We start from the raw sequence: 25,656 nt of genomic DNA on the forward strand, positions 1-25,656 counted from the left end.
CCCCGGATTGCTCTGAGGTATCCATGGAGACAGGTGGCTGCCTGTCCCCAAGGCATAACAATGGTCTAAATTGGATGCTTCTAAATTTAGGTGATTGTGAACTATTTCTTGAGTCCCTAGAAGTTTTCAATAACTAATTTAATTTTAACGTTTCTTGATTATAAAATTAACTTGTTAAAGAGACCCCCCATGATCCCCATCAATGTGTCTCCCTAACCCCATCCCAAGAATTTCCATTGACAATTTGATGAAACTTCCAGATTTTTCTGTGTACTTAAGAATGTGTATATAAAGATATGCAATTATTACTTTTACAGAAATGATCTATTTGAACAACTGGTTTTAAAAATCACTACTGTGCCACAGAAACAAAGAGCTTGAGGAAAGATCAGCACTTGTATTCAAGTTGCCATTTATGTTTCTCTGTCACACAGTCAAAAAGGGATTACCTTTTTGTAGACAGCTATTAAGTTGCAGGCTCCAAATGTGCAAATTTATTGGCAGCAGCTAAACTCTACATGCCGAAGTTTTGGCTGTGGAGTGAAGCATCTTAAATCCTGTGTAAACATATGTACTAATTGGAGTTTTTTTAACATCTTACCCTTCTACGAAGCTCACACATATTTGTAATTATTTCACTTTTTAGGAAATTCTCATTCGTTAATTCTGTTTTACCAATACACCTGGCTAGAAAAAATATTGTTTGTTGGAAATAAATCTTAGGGAATTAGTGGTCATAGTAAGATTCATTAGAGTGAAGGGCCATACAGATATTATTGTGAAGATTTTATAATGATCATATTATAAGAAACAGTGTCTTGGCCTGGAAGTTAATGCTGTTCGCCCAGATTTGAAAAGACTCTCTATGGCTTCTTTTTGGTGCTCAAATATGTCACTAATGGAAGTGCAAATGGGCACAGCCTTTCTCAAAAGCAATTTACCAGTATGCATCAAGAAACTTGAAAATATTTCTACTTCTAAAAATGTTGTTGAAGATCATCTGAAATGTGGATAAAGACTGTGTATAATTATGTTTATTCCTGTGTTTTCCCTAATGGCAAAATTTGGGCATAGCTAAATGCCTAGTAATTGGGGACTTGCTGAGTAAATTCTCTAAATACTGATACCATGTAGTCATTTTCATTACGTTAATGAAACAAATTAATGATATGGGAAGTGTTTGTGATGTGATATTAAGGCGGAAATCAGGATACAAAACTCTTTCTACCCTATGATCTCAACCATAGGAAATGTCTTCACACACAAATGCACACACACATACACATGAACAACTGGAAGGAAATATCCAGAATATTAATACTGATTGTCTCAGATAATCAGTGAATTTATAGATGACTTCTGTTTTCTTCTTTGTATTTTACTGCATCTTCTAAATTTTCTACAATGGGAGTATTACTTTCTCAGTAATAAATATTATTTAAAGTAAATGTTTAATGTCTTTTTGGATTAATCTAAGCCATTTATATTATATTTACATTTTTCAGGATTTTGTATTTCTTATTCTGGAATATATAAATGTGTATGTGTATACTTTAGATATACAAAGTAAACATATTGATAGTATTAGTATCTTAAAATGATATATTTTAGTTTTAAAATATCAGCTTACTTTAGTTCAGTATAATTGATAATTAGAGTAAAGCTTAAGATGTGACCTACTCTAAAATACCTAACATCTAAGAGCATGAGCTGACAATTCAATAACTTACTGTTTTCCATAATGATGCAGAGATTTGTTTATGAACAGGATAGTCAGCAAATAAAATCTTAGAATTATTATATTCGGTGCCCCAATATCCTGGGTGCTTTCTATTTTAAAAGCAGAAGTGCACATGAGCTTACATAAGCACAAGTACACACTATGTGTTTTTTCTCCTTGGTGTGTCCCTGTCCTTTACTCCCTCCGCTATCCTGCTTTCCTCAGGCCCTTCCTTTTTGATTGGGATGTAATTCATATAGTATAAAAGTCACCATTTTAAACTGTGCAACTGAGTGGATTTCAATATCTTCACAAGGCTTTACAATCATCACCATTGTTTAATTTGAGAACATTTTCATCACACACCCCCAAAAAACCTCATCCCATTTAGCAGCCACTCCCCATTCCTCCCTCTCCTTGATTTCTCCTCATTCCTTGATTTTCAAGGGCTCTTAAAATACTTGGAAGCTTACCCAATTATCAGTAATGCATGTAGCAAGTAATGCATGCATCACTAATGCATGTGTCAGTTTCTTTATTGCTAGGATGTGGGGAAAGCCTTTTTAACTACAATGCAAGATCTAAATACAATAAAAGAGATAAATTACTAAAAAATTTTTTTCAGGGTAAAAACACCAAAGACAAGTAAAAAACTAGGGGGAAAATATTTGCAACCTGTATTACTGAAAAATGGATAATCTCCCTAAGAACCCTTAAAAATTAAGGAGTGAAAGATCACACACACATACACACTTAGAAAAATGGGCAAAAGTCATGAACAAATGGTTCATAGAAAAAGGTAAACAAATGGCCCTTTAATATATAAAGAGAGTCTCAACTTTCTTAATAGGAGAAATGTAAATAAAGACTACAGTGAGATACCAGTTCTCACTCATTGCATGGAATATATTCAAAAGCTTGAGAAGACTGGGTGGAAGAGGTACTCTCAATCATTGCTCGTGTGAGTGCAAAATTGCACAGCACCTGGAGAGGGAAATGTGGCAAAATCTAACAAACCAAGTACTCATTTCTTTGACCTAGAAATCCCTTTCTAGGAATTTATTCTGAATATACACCCACAAAATACAAAACAACACTTGCATGAGGTTATTCACTGCAGCATTCCTGATAATAACAAAATGATTTTTACCATATAAACGCTCATCCTTACCAGACTGGTGTGCTTAACTAATACACCCATGCAATGAAAAACAATTAAGCTGTACAAAAATGGGGAAGATTTCCAAGAAGTGATCTCTGGGAGTGAATTCCAGGGTATGTTGTTAAGCGAAAAAAAGAAAAAAGAAAAAAAAAGCATGATATAAAAGAATCTGTGTGCTTATATTTGCAAAGAGAAACACAGAAAGCATGAAGTAAAAGTGATGAAAATGATTATTTACTATAGGATGTGGTTGAGGGTGAAGTAAAAGGGAAATGAAGTGAGACTTTTTAAAAGTATAGAATTTTGACTTTTGAAATATGTGTTTTACATATTAATAAAATAAAATTAAAGCTGGTAAAAATTTTGAAAACAAAATTAAATAAACCTCTGTGTCAGATTGATAATATAAGCACACAGAATAAAGAATTCAGATAACTTTTGAACAAAGTACTCCCTGTATATGCTAAAATTATTGTGGGAAACTTTGTTGGGAAATAGAATATTTGCACAGTGTGGAAGTATCACCCACAAAGTCCTTGTCAATTATAAAAGGGGAAAAGACATTTGTGCAGTGCAGAGTGCTGGCAGGCATCGTCTTAACCAAGTAATCAAGTCTTTTTTTATTGCAGTAAAATGTATATAAAATTTGCCATTTAAGCTGTTTTTAAGCATACGGTACAGTGGCACTAAGTACATTCACGTTGTTGTGCAGCCAGCACCACTATCCATGTCCAGAACTTTTTCATCTTCCCAGACTGACAGTGTACCCGCTGCAAGTAATCCAAATTTGCATCACCTAGTAATGGAATAACTTGACCTTATGTGTGTGCTGTGGGAATGTGATGGGAAGTGCATTTCAACTCCGGAGTATTCTTGCCAAAATGTTTAGCCTGAATCTAATAATGAGGAAATAATCAGACAATTCCAGAATGCAGTGTATCGTACATGACTCCTGGCGTGGTCTCCAAAAATATCAAGGACATGAGAGATAAGTACATACATACATAAAAGGCAGGAGGATTGCTTTAGCTAGAAGGAAGCTAAAGAGACATGACAACCACATGCTATCCGAATCTCTGGATCCTGGATTTAAAAAAACAGTTATAAAGCACATTTAGGGGAACAATTGGAGAAATTGGAATATGTACTTATATTACAGAAAATTATGGTATCAATGTTAAATTTCTTGGATATGATGATGAAATTGTGCTTATGCAGGAGACTGTTCTTAGGGGTGAAATGTCATGATGTCTAACTTCTAAATGGTTCTTCAAATAAATGAATAAATAGACTACTTATATTTATATATTATATAAGTAGTCTATTTGTACATATATATATATATGAAAAGTGGAGGGAAAGAAAGAAATGAAGTAAAATAAAAATTGGGGAAAAAAGTGAAAATAAAATAAGATGTTTACTGTGTTACTAAAGTGATGGTTAATGTAATAGTTTTAATAAATATAGATATTTTCAATTTATAGTTTATGCTTTGCTCGTTTTACTCTTGTCATTTAGATAATCAAACTACATAAAATCTCTTCCTCTACTCTGTATTCCTCTGGTTCTTATGTTTTAGCATAGGTTTACATAGATCTTTAATTAAGCAAATAAAACTACAGTTGAGTATGTCTTCGGGGTTACATTTTGTGCAATTTGATTACATTGTTTATTCAGAGAGAGAATCTAGATGTAAGATTTTATAACCTTAAATAAGACAATGTGGAAAGGTTTTTTAAAAGCATTTCTAGTAGACTTCCCTCCATGCAGATTTAGTAATACTACTACTTCAGATAGTGATTTGTCCCCTTAAAAAGCATTCTTGTCCTTGAGAGCAGAGATGCACAGATTAGAAAGGAAACCAACATTTGGTCAACGTGAGTGACTAGCATAAAATGCAGTATCTGAGTCAACCTGAATCCCTATGTAATTCTGTATTAAAATGTCTCTTTCAGGAGGTGAAATTGACTGTGTGGATAAGGATGGCAATACTCCTCTCCATGTGGCTGCAAGATATGGTCATGAGCTTTTGATTAACACCTTAATAACCAGTGGAGCTGACACAGCCAAGTAGGTTACTGCAAAACTACAGTGGAATAATTGCCACATGTGGGAATACTGCCAAAGGGATTCTGCCATGCCGTAGATAGTTCCCATGTATCCAAGGTTAAGGTGGATCTGCACCATTATGCTGAACACAAATTAAATTTGAACTAAATTAAGTGACTTTTAGTGACAGTTGCAAGGAAAAACCAGTTTTATTTTTCAGCTATATCAGAAAGAGAGCTATTTTAGTGGTTTTAATTAAGGAAACTTGAACTTTATTCCTAACTCTGCTTTTTAATATTCTTCTGTTTTTTTTCCCCAATGTGCAGTGTTAGTTAAGCAGGAAAAATAAAGCATAATTGGGCAAACTCAGAATTTATTCAGGGTGCTGTTTTGCGTATATTGACCCATATTAATGATATAATTATACAGTGCAGCTGAGTAAATCTGCTACATAATGAAGGGGGACCTGACTTCATTTTGTACTTCATTTCAACAAGAATATATAAAGCATCTGTATGAGTCTGTCGCATGTTCGGTGCTATAGGAAATTTCAGAAGCAAATTACCTGGTTGGTACCTTCCGGGGGCTCATAATTTTGTTGGAGGCCCAAGGCCCACTTAAGACAAAGAACCATACAAGATAGTATTTAATAATGTTCAAAATGAAACAGGACTTTAATGGCAAAGTGTTTGGTGTAGACAATATATGCCATAGAGTGTAAACAGGAAGGATAGAGCTCAAAAGTGGCCACAGTTTTCAAGGAGAAGGTGAGTTTTAGGTAGGCTTTGAAGGATGGGAATTATGCGAGTAGAGCAGAGAGCGGCAGACATCCCAAGCAGGCAGGAAAGCTGGAACAGACACATCTCCGGGAGGCGCCTGGCCTGGAAAGGTGGAGGGCATGTGATGGTGCCGTGTTCCGCCCAGAGGCAGTGTTATATCACGGTGGGAGGTCCAATCTTTCTTGGACACTAGCTGGGCTCTAGTCCAAGCTACCTCACTTGTGAGCTCTGTGACCTTGAGTCTGTTGCTCAATCTGTCTGTGCTTTGATTTCCTCATTTGGAAAATGGGAGTAATAATAGTATCTACTGTAGGTTTGTTGTGAGGATTAAAGGACTTAATCACCATTAAAGCTCTCTGGTGTATGTTAAGATCTGTGTGAGAGTTATATAAATATATCTGCTAAGGTTACTCAACAAAATAATCTACGTTAAAAGCTCTTTGAACAGTGCCTGGCATGTAGTAAGCTATCAATAAATGCTGACTATTGTTTTATTACTTCATAATATGCAGTAGAACCAAATTAAAGACAGCCTTAAATGCTTAAATAGTTTGGCCTTGATTATAGAGGCTGGGGGTAATAATAACTGAATCTTTAGGAAAGGAAAAATATGAGGGCAGTGTTACATTAGGAATTCTAAATTGTCAAGTGTTGTGCAACAGAATTAAAAACCTTGGTAGAGAATGAGCCAAAGTGTAAGTGGTCCAGGGAGGGCGTGGTGGGTTTCAGTGGCCCTCAGGGCTCCCAGTCCAGTCGTGAAGATAAGATCAAGAGCAGATGACTGCAGCATCATGAGGTGTGTTATGATAGAGGTTTGGACAGGTCAACACTGACTCTCTCTAGGTTCCGTAGAAGAGGTGACATTTCAGTAAAAAGAAGGATGGATAGGAGTTTGCCAGGTGACAGAATTGTGTGAGATAAAAAAAAGATAGAGGGTAAAGCAAGGAAGGACATTCCAGGAAGAGAGAACAGTATTTACAAAGGCACAAATATGTGAATACGTTGAAAGCAGATTTCCAAGGCTGGGTTATCTAACGTATTAGGGGAAATGGAAACAGATGAGGGCAGGAAAGAGCCACATTTCAAAGGACCTCGAATGTCTCGCTAAGGAGTTGGATTCCATTCTGAGGCATTCGGAAGCTGTTAAAGAATTAGAAGTGGGTGTAGGGTAGGTTGTGTCTAATGATCCCATTTGTGTGTGAGAAAGATCGCTCTAAGAGCAGTCCAGGCAGATTGGAGATGGTCCAGGCTGGAAACACTTGGCAGCCTCTTGCCAAGGTCCAGAGAAGAAAGGATGAGGGCTCTGGCTGGGGCAGGACTGAGGGGGCACAGGAGGGCATGCTGACAGTTAGCAAGAACAGCGGTTTGTCTCAGAAGAGAAAGGAACTTGCTTCAAGCCAAAGGATCGTTTTGATTGGGAGGCTGCAAATCAAAAGAGGCAGCTCAGTTTCCTGGAAAGAGCCGTGTACTAAGATTCAGGAGGCTTTCACCAGATTCTCGAGTTCCCAAGCAGGCCATGGCTACCCAAAGCCAGAGATCTTAAGTGCTCAGTGTCGATTAAGCAGAAATAAAATATTTAGGCACAAACCAACTTCGCTTGTGATGTGTCAGTATTTTCAGTGGTATTTTTCCCTCTATTCTGGTTTACTTGGGGAGTTTTAGCCAGAGAACCATGAATTTCTGATTTTCTTTCAGATTTGAACGCGTTTGAGGGATAAAGATAAACTGGGCCCAATACTTAAAATTTCTGAGAAAACACATTTAACTAAATAAGCACGAAGTCTACTTCCTCGTAATTATTTTACCTTCAATTTATGCAAACACAAACTGTGTGGCAAAAATGCCTTAGGAATGACGTTGTTGTTCAAGTAGCCTTTCCTTCCAGTGACCCTGCTGTCCCCTGGGGACACTGGCAAGGGAAACATGGTCCCAGCCTCAACGAACCACACACGTATGCTTTCTTCTGTCACAGCGTATCTGGGGTTAAGACATGCTCCCTTCACTAACAGTGGTTTGTTAAGGCAGCAGTTGTGTATGTCTCTGAGTGTGTATAGTGTGTGGAAAGGGAAGTCACCTAAGGAGAAAATATCAAAGTAGGGAGAGGAGAGTTGGAGAAGGTTAAATTTGCTAAAACCTCCCCAGAAAGTCACTGTTCTCTGGGTTCCTTGTAGATTTATGTAGGGTAGCTTCTTAAAGAGGAGAAAAAACAGGCATTCCCTTCTGTAAATAAGTGAACAAAGAGCACTTATGAAAATAACCCATTTTCATTCATAAACAATATGGCCAATGTATTTTTAAAGATCTCTCTATGACAGGTTTTATGGTCATTACTTTCTGGTGAATGTATCTGCATCTTATTCTCAGGCCTTGATTGAACAAATGTTCTTTGCTATTCTTTTTGCTTCTCTGAACTTTAAGTCAGAGAAGTTTCTGCAGCGTGACTCAGTGCTTATGCACCTTTACATGGTATTGAAGCCATAGGGTTTTTCTTCTTTAACTTTGTTAGGTTTAGGGCACTTGTCTCTAGGATTTTAATTTGTCTTCCGTCTTACCAATTATGCTGTCACTGATTTTTCTGCCTCAATTGCAGCAGAATTAGCAGTCCTGTAGTTTTACAGGTAACTGGTTCTGACATTCTTATATTCACTAAATATCTGTTGATGGCTTGTTAAGTGTTACCCACTGCATCAGGTTCTGGGGTCACAGAGCTCCCTGCCAAGGAATTTAAAGTCTGTGGGTGTGGGCGCAAGAATTAAACAGGCAATGATAATCACGCATGCTAAGTGTGATGCGGGAATAGTTGCCGGGTGCCACTGGGATACGGGAGAACATATCTGGGACTTAGCAGGACCAGCAAAGCTTCCAGGAAGAGGGATGGTTAACCTGTAGGACAAGTAGCAATTAGTTAGGTCATTGAAAGTCTTTCAGGTCCCAAGTATCGACTCAGACTGTTTTTATTATAATGTTTGAATATGTAGAAATATAAGACTAGATAGAAATTCCTTAGGCTTTTGACTCTAATATAGCAATAAATTAAAAAAAAATACAAAATACTTGCAAACAGAAACCAACAGTGTTCGCATTAACTGCACAGGAGAACAATAGTAACAAACGCTCAGGAGCGCTTACCTGTGCTAGGCCCACTCACAGCAACCCCATGGGGTAAGTGCTGTGATTATGCCCATCTTACAGGTGACGTAAAGGAGGCGCCGAGAGGTTCAGTTCCCTACCCGAGGTCACAGAGCTAGTGGGTGGAAGTGGGACTGCATCCTTGGCCATCTGGATCTGGAGCCTCAGCTCCTGGGCAGGAGGCTTGCTGCCTCTCTATGTAATGAATGATGTGATGGTTCACATCTTGCATGGGATTATGGTCCTGGTGGCTAAGGCACTGAGTCTTTAGGATGCAGTACACACTGTGGGGGTGGAGGTTTTGCAGTGACTTAAAGTGGTGGGACAGTGGACCTGTCACACGGCACAGAGATCTTTACTCAAACTCCTGCCAAATTCCGTGTATACAGAAGGCTCAGTGTGCTGCATTATCACTGGCCCTCCCGAGATTCAGATATTTCATTTTCTGTTAAGTCCACCTTTATTCTTTTCTCATTATCCCCTGCCAATTAAAGTAACACTACATAGCCCAACTGTGATCCTAAGCACAAATGTAGGCACTGAAATTTGGCAGAGGTGTGCGATGAGAAGGTGGTCACTCGAGCTAAAATACACTTTTATGCCAGCTGCTTTGATTATCATCAAAAGGAAAAGACAATTAAAAAATTGTCACAGGGAACTCTTCAAAGCCCAAAAATATTTCCAGCAACCCCCAGAGATGCATTGAGTAGTTTGAGAACACGATGAGAATCAGGGAGGAATGGTAAGAATTTCAGGGGGGACTTGCATGTGAAAACCCAGGGCAGGGCAGAGCCTGGCTCTTCCAGGAGGAATGGACAGAAGTTCACAGGGATTAAGCAGCAGTCAGATCCAGAAAGGGCCTCATAAGCCACGTTAGAATGTTTGGACTTGATTCAGAAGGAACCACTGAAAATGTCTGTAGGTTATAAACAGCAAGGACCAGGCCTCGTTGTCAGTTATGCCAAGTGCCTATAACTTAGGGGTGCATGATAGATACTTGGAATGACATAGATAAAAATTAATAAGGAATTTATTTTATGGTTTGGTTTGATCAGTTGAGTAAGAATCATAAAATCACTTGATGATTGAAAATCATCAATTTTTTTTTGTCTCATCCACTTGGTGGGTGAAACTAAGCCAATCCCACCTTCCCTGGGAGAGTTGAGAGATAAGTATTGTAAAGGATTTTGAAACGTAGAAAGAGAACAGAAATGCAAGTTGATCACACTTCATTCTTGGGTTGTAAAGAATCACACACCTGATTTTAAGGAAGTACAACCTGATTACAATTTAAAAAGTCACACACTGCTGATTTTCCAACCAAGCTAATAATTGCAAGGGCAAAAATACCACTAACATGTATGGTGAAGGCTCAGCCATGGGTCAGATGTTCTATATAGCACTTTATGTACATTATCTCAATTAGTCCTCACTAATTGAGTCCTTAGTTCTAGAAGATTTACACCGTTATTATTTGTATTTTCCAGGTGAGGGAACCATTATGTTGATCTCTTGCCAAAGATCAAATAGCTAGCACATGGCAAAGCTAGGGCTGAAACCCAAAGGTTCTGACCCCATCACCTTAACCACAGTGTTTTTTACCTTATGGGCTAAGGGAAGGTTCTAGAAAAGCCTGGATATGGAAAGGGACAGCCATGTCCCCCTGATGCCAGTGTGAAAACTTAAAAGAACTGGTATTCTAATGGTGCAGAAGCCCTTTCCTCACCTCTGATGGCTCTCTACAATTTATTCTGACCTCATTTATTCTGAAATAACTGGGTAGGAGATGCCAGCTAACAGCTAAATTAGAAATAGCTAATACTAATGTGTTCCATTAATTTTATGACTGGTCAAATAAATGTAGCAAATTAACTGGAATTGGTCTTCCCTTTCCTATAATTTATGCATTGTTAAATTTAGTGTTATCTGACATCTTTATTTCTTGATCTTCCTTGACGTATACCTGATGAAGTCAGAGCGATGCTTCTTACTTGGCTAAGCCAAATCCTGTTTCCTGCTAAAGGTTTTAAGATCCTTTCTTTATAAGCAGTCTTATTTTATAACAATAAAGGAGAAATTTTATTTTGAAATGCATGAATCATTTCTGAAGTGATTTAGAGATTCTGAATTCTACTTTTATTTTCTTTCCCATAATGGCCTGATACTTAGTTCTTCTATTTGAACTGGTGCATCATATTCAAGTTCAAATGTCAATAGTACTTGAGTCTAAATTAATGTTTTCAAAACCTATAATGAGGTAGTGACTTTTTATTAACTATGGAATAAAAAATATGTATCAAAGAGAATTTTTGCTAAGCCTTTTAGAGTTCTGCCTCCCTTACCTTCTCAGGTTTGTAAGCAGCAGAAAAAAAATGAAATTATTAGCTAATGTAGAGTGTGACAGATTATCTAAAGACAACGGTGTTAAATGGTAAAGTTGATGAGATGTGTTAGTAATGAAGCTTATGGAATATGTTATAAACACTGAGGCTAAGAGATCTCATACTTTTTATGTTTTTCTTAATTATTTTATTATAGAGTTTGATACTATTTTCTCTAATTCATTTGCTTGTATTATTTAATATAAAGATATATATTTTATGTACCTATATAAACTATGCCATAAATATTATGTGTATATATGTGTATAAGTATGTGTATGTATATAGGAAATATTAAAATATTTAAAATACTAAAAATATTTATATTTTTATACATATTATATATTTGTATATACATATATATATCCATACATATATATAAAGGATGAGGAAGACTCAAAGAAATCTTGAAAAATCCACGCCTTGATTTGGGGGTGTTCTTACAGGGACTCACAATCATCCCAGAAAATATTCTATCCATTTTCTTCTCACAAATGTCCAGAAATATTTAATCACAGATTTTTGCCTTAACTCCCCAAAACAAATAAAACGGTTAGGTAAAATCTTATTAGCTTAAAGTTCCATTTAGTAAAGAGCTTTTAAAACATGTTATACATCAAAAAAAAAAAATTAGTATGTTTCATTGGCATCGGGAGGGAACAGTATAAATAGCAGCACAAATAAAAGCTTCTCTCCCATCCCCCAGTTCCCTCTTCCTTTTCATGAGCATCAAGGTTGTCACTGATGCAATTGCTTTTCAGAATTTTTTTTTTTGTAAATGACGAGAGAGGCAATTACAAGCATTTCTCCTCCACATGACACTGCCCAGAAGACGGGCAAATTGCATGTCTTGATGGATGCCAGCTATTATATACACTGGGTAGGAAATCTCCATATAGGGAAAGGAAAACGAACAGAGGGAAGACTGAACAAAAACACCAACAAATAGAAGTTTTCACGAAAAGGGAGAGGTGGTTAATTGCTGGCAGACTCAGATTTTACAGAACACTGAATACCATGAATTATCTAACATGTATATATTTTCACACACACACATCATAGTAATTTTCGGGATAGCAAATAAAATTCATGTATCTGAAGCTTAACAAATTCAAATCATATGTGGTTTTTTTTTATTCGGCATAGAATCTGGAAACGGGCCACTTTGTGCCAGGGAAGAACCTTAGGTGACTCAGACCGCTGGCGTAAATATGTATAGTCTCATACTCTTTGTATTATGCAGAGGATTTACAAAATCTGAGCTGTACTATTTGAATAAAAGGAGATATTATGAGAAGTGATCACTCACAGTATAAATGCTTATAAGAACCCAGGAACCTGCTGATGATGCTGTTGGTTTTGCACTACAATTCAGCACACGAGTTTGACTCTCAGGGCAAAAAGCACTGCCATCAGAATGCTGCCTGTCCCGCAGGGGGTTGTTCCAGGGACTGTGTTATGGCAGGGGTCAGTCTAAGAAGTCCTATTCTGGACTCTTTCTGTAATAGTTAGGGAAAATATGCTAGATTTATGAAATATATGCAAGATAATGTTAACTATTTTGTGACTGGTATTCTTATGTGGGTTAACATGCAAAATAAAAGGCTATCACTTGCCAAAGGTAAGGGTTAGTTTTAATTCTCCATTATTAACTCTTAGCAAAGTGCTTGGCACATAGGTCAATAATAAATATTTGTTTATCAACTCAAGGAATAAAACGGGCTGCTTTTCAAAGTCGAGAGTTTGTCAGCTTCATGTTTCCTCCAGCACTTTGCACAGTATCTGATGCTTATAAAGTGCTAAATAGATTAATGAATGAATGAATGGGACAGAATTGCTAAGCTGAAAGAAAAAAAGAGAAATTAATTTTAAATGCTGAGTCACTTTTTATGTGAAATGTTTTCTTAAAAATATACATTCCTATTGTTATGGGGTTTTCATTGCGGTTTAGGTCTAGGATTTTATTATTTTAAGATAGAAATGATTGCATATTTATTTCAGCCAAGAGTCTCTAAGCAAGGTCTCATGGATTTAATTTTCGTCAGAGAACTTGGAGGAAGATCATCCCCTGCTGTGTGTCTCGAGCTCTGGTACTCTGTCTTTTCCCTCCTCAGGTGTGGGATCCATAGCATGTTCCCCTTGCATTTAGCTGCCCTCAATGCTCACTCTGACTGCTGCAGAAAGTTACTGTCATCAGGTAAGTAACTCCATCCCCACAGAGGAGGCTTAATGTGTCCTGTAAATGAGCCGTGTGGCTTCAGGTGTCTGGTCAGAGTGAGTGGCTGCCTGTGCTTTGTGTCGTCCATGACCCAACTTGGCAGGATGAACTAACTGCACGTGACAGCTCCCAGCAGCTCGTCTTGTTGAAGCTGTTTAAATGTCAGTGTTCCTGCCCCAGAGTGAGAGTTTTCTCTGTTTATCAGGTTAAAGCTTGGGTGACCCCGAATGAGAGGCAGGCAGGGATGGCCATAGCTTATAGGCAGTTTGTCGTAGGAGAAAACATTTTTGAGGCTTAAACTGGTGGTGTAACATTTCATACTTTTCAACAAAGGAAGAAGGCTAAATCCCCTATGTTTTAATGATAGAAAATGTCAAATTACCATCCCACTCCATGGGCTCTGAAAAATTGCTGTAGTCAATACCCCTCCAACTAGGTTTCCTTTTTATTTTTTTAATGCGGGCCTGTTTGGAACTAAGAAATTCTTTCTGGTTTGAAGCTTTGCTAATCTTTCTTATCACTGCTTCTGCCAACCTCCATGTATTAAGAAGTTCCTGGCTTTCAAAGGTGATAGAGGTCTGCACGGCAAAGATTGTTTACAAATGAATTCAACAGATATTCCAGAGGCGTTCTTTGTTTTTTTCCATTAAGTTCTTTACTTATAGTTGATTCTGCTTTCACTGCTTATGGCATGTTTAAAAATAACCCCTGCATGAGAGCACGTTTCCCACATCTTAAACCAACTGAAAGCTAACAGTACACTTAAGAAAATCTCTCTTCTAGCATGTTACGATTACTCCTTTGCCTTCCATGTTTTCTCCATGTGTTCTGTCTGCCTGTCTATTGCCCTACTTATCTCAAATTGGTTTCATAAATTTCTATCCTGGGATTGAAATATGGGGCTGTAGTTCACCCAGGGCTGAATGTGAAAATAAATTCTTCTTGACTTCACAGTTCTTCCTATAAAATTGCCAAGCTTGAGCAGTTACCATTCGTTTCCATGACAACCTCTTTCTGACTACAATGGCTTGCGTTCTGGTTTTTCTACTAACTGATTTTTCTGTCTCTGCAATGTTTCTTGTGGTTTAACTAGGACAAAAGTATAGCATAGTATCCTTGTTTAGTAATGAGCACGTGCTGTCTGCAGGCTTTGAAATAGACACCCCAGATAAATTTGGAAGAACGTGCCTTCATGCTGCTGCTGCAGGAGGGTGAGTAGTTAGCAATTTAAGTTGTTATCTCATGGCCTAATTACTAATTCGTCTTAATTAACTCAGGTTGTCTGTGGATCAGAGGCAACTTCTTTAGTAACAGGGGTAAGAACTGTGTCTATCAATACCAAATATCACTATGTTGAATTTCCAGATTACTTGCGTGTTTGTTTTTTCAAAGAAAAATTGTTAGCCCATCTCATATAGAAAATATTTTTTCTTTTGTTTTCTCTCCTCTCACTCTCTTTTTTCTTTTTCTTTTCTTAACTTTAAATTTAGCTGGTAGACTATATACCTGCTTGGTACCCCTTCCACCAAAAGAAAATAATTTGAAATTTGTTCCTAAGTTTTTCCTTTTTTGTTGCTGGAAGGTGGTTGATGATCAAGGGAACCCAAGATTGCATTAATTCATGTTCATTTACAGACATTTTGGTCCTTATTTCAGAACTGATTTTTAAGTCCTTATAATGATTAAATGTGAACAAAGGTCAAGAAACCCAAAGGATAGGCAAAAAGTGATTTAGTCCTTGCTGTTTCTTTTAAGTTATACAGCGAATTTTTCATCAGACACTCTTTTTCATATCAGTGGTTAGATTAAGGCTCTGATCAATATATTGTTGGTATATGAGCACACATTGACTAGACATGGCTTCCTTCGGATGGCCTCGTTTGGGTAAGGTGTTGGTTCTTAAATCAGTTTCCTAGTCTTTAAGGAACAGGTGTGACCCAAGGCATTACCTATTTAACAGAGGTGGATTGATTGTGAAGCTTCAGGGCCCTTTAATGCATGGGTCCCTTCCAAAGTCTTGTATCTAGTTTTATGTTCATAATTTTGTTATTTTTAAAAAAGGACCTCCTTCTCATCACCACATTTCCCCAAATCGTATGAACTTCCTGAGCTACACAACTTGGATCTGTTTTTGCCTTTGATCCTCTGGCTTCATTCACTAAGAGACAGATGCTTTACATCAGCTGACATGTTACACCAACACATAGTGACTTCAGAAAGTTCTTATATTTTATGACTTACACAGCTAGTTCTTTGCAATAGGTGGCTATAAAGGGTGGGTGTGGGGTGGGGAGAGCCCTCCTCACCTGTATCATTAATGAGATCATTTTTCTTATTTAAATGATAATAAAGTAGTAAATCCTAAGCCACTTCTTAGCATCCCAAGTTTAGAACAATGATGGATGAATGTCTCTTTTTATGCCCCCATTTTAAAAAAAAGACTGTACAGAAAGTGGCAACAAACCATTCTGGATTCATGTCTGAAACTCCTATTAGGATTAATATTTAGCTATATGCCCTTCAACAGGAAAATTCACTTCAGTGGGTCCTTTTCTCTCTACTAAACATGATTTATTGCTTCTGCAAATGACAAAGAAGCTTTGGAAGATCACTATGCTTCATTACATCATTTTCGGCCTTGGTTCTGCACATTCGTTTGCCTAGATTACCAAGACAGGGAAATGCAGCTGTTTTATTTTCCATTAAGGAGAGTCTAGGTTGAAAATGGTGATAGTGAATTCATTCTGCTGTGATAAAAGGTCATGCTCATCCATTCTGATTCATTGTTTAAAGGTGACATGAAATTACTATAGGTTTAAAGGGTTGTTTCATAAACTCTTAATGGTTTTGAAAGAGAATTTTAGGATAAATGATGAAACCATCACTAAAAGGTTTCATCATGTAATAATCGTTAAATTCTTTAGTCATGGAATTGAAAATGTTCCATCAAGCTCTTTAATGTATTGATATATTGGCTTTGAAAAAGGAATCGTGGGAACTTTAGATCCTTACGATATGGCATTACTCTAACGTGTTCAGGTTATTTTTGTGTTAGCGGAATTTAAAGCTAGTGCTTTCATTTCATCTGGGCGTGCACTCTGCAGAAAACAGCTCTTTCTGAAGATAGCCCAGCAATTGACCTCTACCATCTTAATGATGTTTTCCCTGTCTTTCTAGTAATGTGGAATGTATAAAACTCTTGCAGAGCAGCGGAGCAGATTTCCATAAAAAGGACAAGTGTGGGAGGTATGTAAACAGGGAACTCTGCTTCAAGGGCCTAAATAAAAGGAGTGGGGAGCAGTCCATCTGGAAATCGTGTTATGTTGAAATGGTAAACAGGGAAGCTAGCTGGGGAGATTCCATTCTCAGAAGGAAATCCCTTCTTGTAGCGAAGCGAAACGCCAACAAAGCAGGCACAAGGCAAGCATCTCCTCTCCCCGCTTCTGTTTAGAAGTGCCAATTGTTTCTCTGCTCCTTCCAATGTATATATAACTATATCCATGTGGAGGATGACATATTTTATATATGTATATATATTTATATTTATATGTGGAGGATTACATATTTTATATATGTATATGTATATATATTTATATGTATAAAATATGTAATCTCCCACATGGATATAGTTTAGAAAATTTCATCTGTAGCAGAGTAGAACACTTCAGCCCTTCCAACCCAGAATTTGGTCACAAGATCTGGAGGACTTTATTATATTTTTTGAACATTTCATTTTGGGATAAATCTTTAGACACATTTAAAACATGAAACATAACTAATAAGAACCTGCCGTATAGCACAGGGAACTCTACTCAGTGCTCTGTGATGACCTAAATGGGAAGGAAATCAAAAAAAGAGGGTATATATGTATATGTATAGCTGATTCACTTTGTTGTACAGCAGAAACTAACACAACATTGTAAAGCAACTATACGCAATTAAAAATAAATAAATAAATAAAAACATGAAACACACACACCACATGTAGCCCCTTTGGCTATTGGGATGGGTCATAGAACTTTTCTTACCTTAATTGTCCTTTGCATAGCTAAGTCATGCCATAATACTAGCTGGTACAGGAAAGAAAACAACATGAGGAAAGGTAGAGGAAGTGAGGATGTGATCAAGGAAACCTCAGGTCATTCAATTTGGAAATAGCATTGGACTCCTTTAGGGGAGAGAGAGATACTATAAAGATTGACCAAGACTAGCTTGGGAAAGTCTTCAATTCCAAACTAAAAAATCAAGGCTTTGTTCCCTGGGGCAGACTGAAGTTTTTAGTACAGGATTGTTGTTGTAGGTACTGGACCTTAGAAAATCCAGTTCTTCATTGATGCCAACTAAAAGTTACATGGAATTTGCATTAGGGCACAGGAGGCCAATAGGGATGGTATTGCAAGAGTCCAAAGAAGCAGTAATGTACACCTGAACCAGGATGGGCACCAGGAATGGAAAGAGAGGAGAGACCTACAGGTGGGTGGCCTTGTCTGAAGCCACCATCTCTGTAGCCTTTGTTCTAACATAACACCAGAGAAAGGCATATCTCTTGGCCTTCACACTCAGAGCCAGAGCTTTCCACACCCCTAGGAATATGCTGCCGTGCTGGTGCTGGTGATGGGGGTCTGTGTTTCAGACCGAATCAAGTAATAAATTGCTGTTTGTTTTTCAGGACCCCTCTGCACTATGCAGCTGCAAATTGTCATTTCCACTGTATTGAGACATTAGTGACCACAGGGGCCAGCGTTAATGAAACCGATGACTGGGGCCGCACCGCTTTGCACTATGCTGCTGCATCAGACATGGATAGAAAGTAAAAACAGCCTTGCTCCTGTTTTCTCTCAGGGTGGGGGACGTGGCCGGGGCGGGGGGTGGGGGGGTTTCTTCATAACTGCCTCATGGAGACTATGAATGAAGAATCCCTCTCCTCCCAACCTGAAGGAGTTAGAATTGCTTCATCCCTAACCCCAGGTTTCCCATTCTGCTCTTTTTACGTTTGATTAGTACGTGTCACTGCACAATTACTTCTGCTCTCTGTTCTTTGGGTTGAATGCCAAGTGGAGCTGTCAAGCCCAGGTTTTCCGTTCCTTCGAAGTCTGTCGTAATTTATTTTGTCGTATACTGCAGTTTTCATCAGCAGCACTTACATGCTTCATTTGCTGTAAAACTTACATTTGCTGATAAATATGTCATATGTCAAAAATATCCATCTATGCATAACCCCAATAGTCTTCAAATGCAGCATCAGTATTTGTAAAATAGGCACTGTTGTTCCAAACCTAGGCATGAACACTCTTTGGGGAGCTGGAGGAGAGGTGCCCTGATCATGCTTGGATTCTAGATGGCTAGGAATGGAAAGCAGAATGAAGTGAACCAGTTCAGGGGGAAAAGGTGGAAGAGGTGCCCACAGTTTACGAGATTGTTCTCAAAGGCTTGAGGACCATGCCCTCCTTCTCAGGAATGTTTTTGGTGACCCCGTTTGGAGAATTATTGAGTTATTTGCTGCCCTATGCTATGGAGTTGCTTCTGGGTCAGTGCTAACTCCTTTTCTTGTAGAGCAATGGCTTTCAAACATACTAGACAATGACCCACACTAAGAAATTCATTTTACATGATGACCCAGTACACACACTCACATGTGTACGTTTTATACATATGTATGGAAAATGGAAATAAAGATTTCATGAAACCATATTTACTTTTGCTATGTGTGATGCATTTGGATATCTTTTAAATCATTAAAGAAAAAACCTACAGACTTCAACCCGCTAAGTTGATTTTTTTCACAATTCAGTAATGGATTTTGATCCATATTTCCACCGTTTGGAAAATACTGCTTTTTTTCCTTCATATAATACTGTCAAGTCTGATGTAGCCTCAGGATCCCACAGCCACATATTATTAACTCAGCATTTTTTGAACATCTACTATGTGCCAAGCTCTATGCTATTCACTTGGAATAGAATGGGGGACAAGTATACTTCATCTGTTAAGAGCTGAAATAGCAATCCTAGATGGCAGAGAATTGCTCTGGCAGATAAGGGGTGCTTAGGAACCCAGCAAGGAGTGTGGTAGGAGTCAGGAAAGTTCAAGCTCAATCGCTTCCTCTTTCCATGGGGAGTTCAGAATGTTTATGGAAGGGTGGGCAGCACGATTGCTGTCTCAATCACTGGTGCCTCAGTGGAAGTTTTAGGAAAGTCATGTTCTCAATTGGATTCTTTGGGAGAGAATAGCTTTACTGATGGCCTTGGAGAGAACCGTGTATATCCTCCATGAGAAATTGGTAGTGCTTACTTCGGTTTGGGGAAAGCATTGTTGGGATATAAATTCCAAAATCATTAGCTACTTTGCCACTAATTGTAATTTTTTTCTTTCCCTTATTCTGAGAAGTAAGACTATCTTAGGAAACGCCCATGAAAATTCAGAAGAACTTGAAAGAGCCAGAGAGATGAAAGAAAAGGAAGCTGCATTGTAAGTTTCTTCTCAGCTTAAGCAGGAGGTCTAGTTCCTGATGCTTTGTGTGCTTCTCTAGCTTGCCATATGGGGCCAGCCTTGCAATTTTAGGGTCTTACTTGGGGTCTTGAGGAAGTGATGTGGGCTTGCCTTTGGTGAAGAAGAAACTGTTCTTTTAAAATACACTATTTTCTTTCAATTATGCTATTTTCACACAGGGAACTCTTTCTAAAATTGAAACATTTGCCGTGACCATCACTGTCATTGGTCAGCACTTTTTAGGACCAGGTGTCTTAAATATCGTTTCTGACTCTGCCATGTATCATGTGCCTCAGGGGACAGATGAAGCCTCCTCTGAGGGCCTCAGGTTCTCCTTTTGTGACCTGGGGATAACTATTTAGCAGAGCCTGTAAATAAATGTTTTGAGGTTTTGGTGTGAAATTCACCAGTTGTACTCTCCTCTCCCTCCCCAACACACACCTGTCAACTTACAAACAGCCCCGGCTCCCTGAAGACAGCTGCTCTGTCCCCCCTCATCCTACCTGCCCCTCTCTGGTATCTGATAGAGACTTGGCTATTACTGTGATGGAGTGATCGCCAGCACCCAGGGCTGTTGATACGTGGGAAGCCCTAATGCTTCATCCTCTGAGAGTCCTTCCTGCACTGGAAGGTTGTGCTCTGCCCAGTGCAGTGCCCAGCATGTAGCTGGTGACCAGTAACTCTTTGCTGAATGAATGAACACTTGAATGACCAGTGCCCACATTTTGTGTCCTGCCCCCGTGAGACCCAGTGGATGTAGTGCTCTAAGAGTCTGCACACACACAGTCCTGAACTTGCTTCTTCTCTTCTCCTGCTGTCAGGGGAACCCGTTTCTCTGTGACTTGAATTCTTGTGTCCACTCTTGGGTCTTCCCACTGCCTGCTGGGCTCTTCTGCTATGTCCAGACCATTGTGGAAGTGTGTGGTTAGAGAGTGAGACCCCAGTGCAGGCTGTGGGGACATGACTTTGACTGTTACCAGGGTGGGCACAGGAAAGACAGCTATGAGTGAAGCAGAATAACCACAGTTTTGCCCTAATGTTCCAAAATTAAAATAATGGTATTCAAAGACCGTAGAATTTTAAGCCACCTCAGCAAATACTCCCTTGTCCAGTGAAATGCAAGCTTGCCCTGGGCCAGAGCAGTCCTGTTACAGCTGATGGAGAGGGAAGAAGCAGGAGAGTCAGTGAAAGGCGAGGACCAGCCTGCTGGAGAGCTCTTTCATGCAATGAAAGGTTACTCCCTTTGTCCAAATACACCCCTGACCTAATATGCATCTCTTGATTTTGCGGCTTAGGTGCCAAAATTACTAGTCAGGTGCCCTGTGTGGTGAAAAAGACAAGCATTCCCAGTTAAAACTGGATTTCATTTTCCCTTAGGAACAATGTGGAGAATATTCACATCCTATAGTATTATTGTTATTTCTAATAGTACTATTGACAGTTATAGTTCAGCTATATTCTGTATTAAATAGTCCCTTGGGAGCAATTCCCAGTGTTTTCCATATTACATATTAAATTTATCAACTGATTTTTAGAATATATTCCTTTCAGAAGCTGAGGATTGCGTGTCCACTAGAATGCTATTCCTATTGAGTGATTTTATTTCGAGCCAAATTCAGTTTAAAATGAGTCACACCTGGGATTCAGTCCATGGGCATTTAATTACGAAAATTAAAAAAAAAAAGATTTCCTTTTAAGGTACAAATCACCAAAGGCAGCATGATATATCAGGACTCCAGTAATAGTTTGATTTATTACAGAACATTTATGGATGAATCATGTGACAGGTAGGTATTTTGTTTAAAAAATTTCTCTTTCATCAGGTTTTCTAGAAATTAAAATGTCTGTTTTAATATCTGTCTCTGTGTGTGATTTATTTACTCCTTTTGCCTTGTACCAAAAGATAAGTGTCATTTTTAAGATTTTTGAGTAAACTATATAAATTTTCCATTGGGAGGTCTTATTTGATGTACAAGCTTATATTTAGAATCTTACAGTTTTGCTTTGAATATGGAATTGAATTGGCCTGGCCTTGGAGAGGACATGTTTGTCCCACTGTCACAGAAATAGAACTGAAATTGTGGAGCGGCGCTCCCTGTGTAGTTCTTCCCTCTTTGACCAGCAGGATTGTCCCATTTGCAACAGGCCCTGAACAGGATGCTTTACATCCCTGAGTACCTGTGTCTGGGACTCTGGGATGCTTCAGCAAAGGTGGCACCACACCCCTTCCTCTGACCTATTGCAACGATTGTGTTTTTTTTGTTTTGTTTTTTCCAGAAAAATTACAACTGTGTCAGCAAAGGCTTTTAAACTTTATTATTATTTTATTCTAGTCTATATTCCTAATGGTGCAATGTCAGCCTCTTCAGAGGTGGTTACTGAATTAATCTTTTATATTTTTAAAATGTTGAACCATTCCTTTAATCTTTTTTTTTTCTTATTAGTAATGTATATATGGCAATCCCAATCTCCCTAATCTTTTTATTGTTTAGGCTGTTCTTAGGTTCTTTTCTGTTGTCGTTTTCTTACTCTTTTTAACTTTCATTTTCCAACCTTTTGATCTCAGAGTCTCCAATAGCAAGGTTAAAAATAAACCACCCCCCCCCCGCCCCCTTGAGGTTTATCCTGTTGCAATGCCTTGACCGCTTCTTTATTATTCTGAGAACTGGTCTTTTGAACACAGAGCTCTAAAAGTTATTATTTAGTCATCTCGATGATAGGGAGGTTCTACGCCTTTAAGATGAGAAGGAAAAAAAACCCTTAATTTTTCTCTAGTTCCTAAAGCCTTCCCTGAATACTAGAATGGCTGTTTTAAGCTGAAATAGGGAACTTCCCTGGTGGTCCAGTGGTTGACTCTGCACTTCCACTGCAGGAGGTGCAGGTTCAATCCCTGGTCTGGGAACTAAGATCCTGCATCCCGTATGGCTTGGCCAGGAAAAAAAAAATTAAGCTGAAATAAAGATAGCTACAGAAAACACACATGAAACATCCAGTACATAAACCCTCATTGCTGTAGGATTTTTAAAGAAACACTTCAACTCACGAAGTGCTTTGTGGAACGCTCGTAATAAGAAAACATTTACATTAATTATCGCTTTTGGTCCAGAGATGTTTTTCTGAAATAACATCTCATCTTTGTACTTACAGATGTCTCGAGTTTCTGCTTCAACATGATGCAAATCCATCCATCCGGGACAAGGAAGGCTACAATAGCATACATTATGCTGCTGCCTATGGCCACAAACAATGTCTGGAATTGGTGAGCTGTTTTGTCTTGATTTGTTTTCTCTAACACATACGCACATACACCCAAACCTGAAAATGCTGGTCTTAATCTCCCAACAAATGCCCTCACTGCCTAATTCAGTCCCCACTAGAAACTGCCTGGAGGATATTCTGCGGTAAGTGATTAAATTGCTTTCCTTTACAATATGTAGATCATTTTGTTCCATCACTGCCCATTCTAATCTCAGAGCTGACAACAGTTGATTCTTTTCCACATTAACGCGGACTAGGAATGTTAGACCTTGGTACGGACACAGTTTGTGTTTTGAAGATAATTTGGATGTATCCAATAAACTTAGTATATATTTCCAGAGCCACACTTAGCACCCCGATATTCAATAGCAGTGTCATGCGATGACGTACATAACCGTTAGACGTATGGGTTTGTCATAGTCCCACATTTGTAGTTTAGGGAAAGAAATTGGCAAGGGTATAACAGTAGAATTTACTGGCATTTCTAAACGCCCCCAGATTTCAAACCTATTAGTAATGAAGAAACACTTGATTTGGAGTCTGAAACTCCTCTGTCGGTATAGGTTACTGCAAACTCAGATGTCTACAGGCACAGGAATATAAAACAAACAGGTGAAGTGAGCATGGGTGTAGCACAACAGGGAGTGGTGGGGATGGTGGCAAATAAAGAGCACACGTTCTGTCTAAGGCCGGGGTCTCCAGCCCCCGGGCTGTGGACGGCTGTCAGTCTGCGACCTGTTAGTAACGGGGCTGCACAGCAGGAGGTGAGTGAGCGAAGCTTCATCTGCTGCTGCCCGTCACTCCCCATCGCTCACATTGCCATCTGAACCATGACCCCGTCCACCCCTCCGTGGAAAAAATTGCCTTCCATGAAACTGGTCCCTGATGCCAAAAATGTTGGGGACCACTGGTCTGAGAGGAGAAACAGCTAGTCAGCTGCAGCTGATGGAGACCAGGTGATAGTGCATACCCAGGTTTGCTAGAACTCCAGTGTTTCAAGAGAAGCTACAAATCTAGACTTTTTATGTGGAATTTTCTGTTTTGAAAACACTGGGTGGTCTAGAGAGAAAAAATATGGGTTTGTGGCTGAACCCTGCATGCAGGCCATCGTGTGCCATCTGCTGAGCATCACCCTTGCTTCAGCTTTGCCAGGATGCACGGGGTATCCCAAACTCACTATCTCTGGTCCAGTGATAGGGGCTGCCTTCCTTGCTGGACTCCAACTCTTTCCCTTGCCCTTTTAAAGGAAAAGTCCTACCTTTCAGAGTTATTTGAAAGTGTGTTTGAGGAAACACTTGCACCTCATTGACTGCACGGTTTATTGAGAAAGGCATGAGGCCAAAAGCCTGCGAGCAGTGGTGTGAGCACCTATGTAGAAATGACTCAATGATGCCCCAAGCGAGGTCCTTTACCTTTGGCCTTGCTGCTGGTTTTAAATGGTTCCACTTAGGGTCATTCTTACTATATTTCTTTTAACTATGAATGTGGGAAAGTGTTCATAAAGGTCACCCAGTTTGGAAATAAAAGGTGGTTATTTTGGTATTGATTTTTGTGGCATTTATTGGTGAATTGTACCTACCCTCATCATTCTTGAAGACTTCCAAGTCTTTTCCTGAGGTTCTTGTGGATGCAAAAGATTTCCTTGTTTGACCTTGGGGGTGGCATTTCTTTTCTCTCTCCAGTTTTAATTCCATCATGGTTCTTCTTCCAGTTACTGTGACTGCATAACAGATCATCCTAAAAGTGAGCAGCTTAAAACAGCTCTCATCATTTATAATCCCTTTTTCTGGTCAGCAACTCAGGTATGACTTAGCTGAACAGTTCTAGTTAATATCCTGTGAGATTACAGACAGTGTCTGGGGCTGGCATAATCTCAAAGGCTTCTTCTCTCATTTGTCAGTAACGTGGGTAGGAAGATTCGAATCGCTGACATTCCTTGGGCCTTTCTCTCTGTCTCTGTATGGTTTCTCTATGCAGTTTTCTCTGGCATGGTGTTTTCAGAACAGCTGGGTATCTTACTTGGTGGCTCAGGTTGCCAAAGGCATCTGCCCCAGAAGAGAATGTGAGTGAGAGTGCGAGCACATGAAAGAAAGAGACCATATTACTTTTAAAGATTTAGCCTTGAAGTTCACATTTCTGCTGCATCTGTTCATTGCCACAGTCACAAAATCCAGAAAGGTGAAGTAGATTCCACCTTCCAAAGGGAGGAGTATCAAAGAATTTGTGAACATATTTTAAAACCACCCAGTTCCATAGGAAGATGTAGAAAGCCAGTGATTTCATAGCCTTCTATAAAATTGAATTTAAAGTAGAATCACGAGTGGCCAAGGCAGAATCTCTTATCTTACAGGTGAGCAAACCAAACCACAGGGGCATTTGCTGGGTGTCCAAAGTCATAGCTCTAGTCAATGGAGGAAGTGGACCATGAGTCAGGATCCCCGATTTAAAAAAAAAAAAAAAATGTTTACCAC

The 25,656-nt window shown here is 38.9% G+C and overlaps 1 protein-coding gene across 5 annotated transcripts in view; it reads left to right on the top strand.

The window, feature by feature from the left end:
- The window catches only part of ANKRD44 (ankyrin repeat domain 44), a 306,147-nt gene that overhangs the window by 197,134 nt on the left and 83,357 nt on the right, over window positions 1-25,656 (top strand). For 2 of the 5 annotated variants that reach the window (XM_057744583.1, XM_057744580.1), the window contains exons 10-16: window positions 4,838-4,952; window positions 13,335-13,417; window positions 14,532-14,649; window positions 16,616-16,684; window positions 18,108-18,248; window positions 19,826-19,906; window positions 23,075-23,186. In XM_057744583.1, coding sequence (XP_057600566.1) covers window positions 4,838-4,952; window positions 13,335-13,417; window positions 14,532-14,649; window positions 16,616-16,684; window positions 18,108-18,248; window positions 19,826-19,906; window positions 23,075-23,186 — 719 coding nt within the window. Of the gene's footprint in view, window positions 1-4,837; window positions 4,953-13,334; window positions 13,418-14,531; window positions 14,650-16,615; window positions 16,685-18,107; window positions 18,249-19,822; window positions 19,907-23,074; window positions 23,187-25,656 lie in introns of all 5 variants that reach the window. The other 3 variants (XM_057744579.1, XM_057744581.1, XM_057744582.1) reach the window with 3 other exon arrangements.

The sequence above is a fragment of the Hippopotamus amphibius genome, chromosome 8, assembly GCF_030028045.1.
Source record: "Hippopotamus amphibius kiboko isolate mHipAmp2 chromosome 8, mHipAmp2.hap2, whole genome shotgun sequence".
Lineage (NCBI taxonomy): Eukaryota > Metazoa > Chordata > Mammalia > Artiodactyla > Hippopotamidae > Hippopotamus > Hippopotamus amphibius.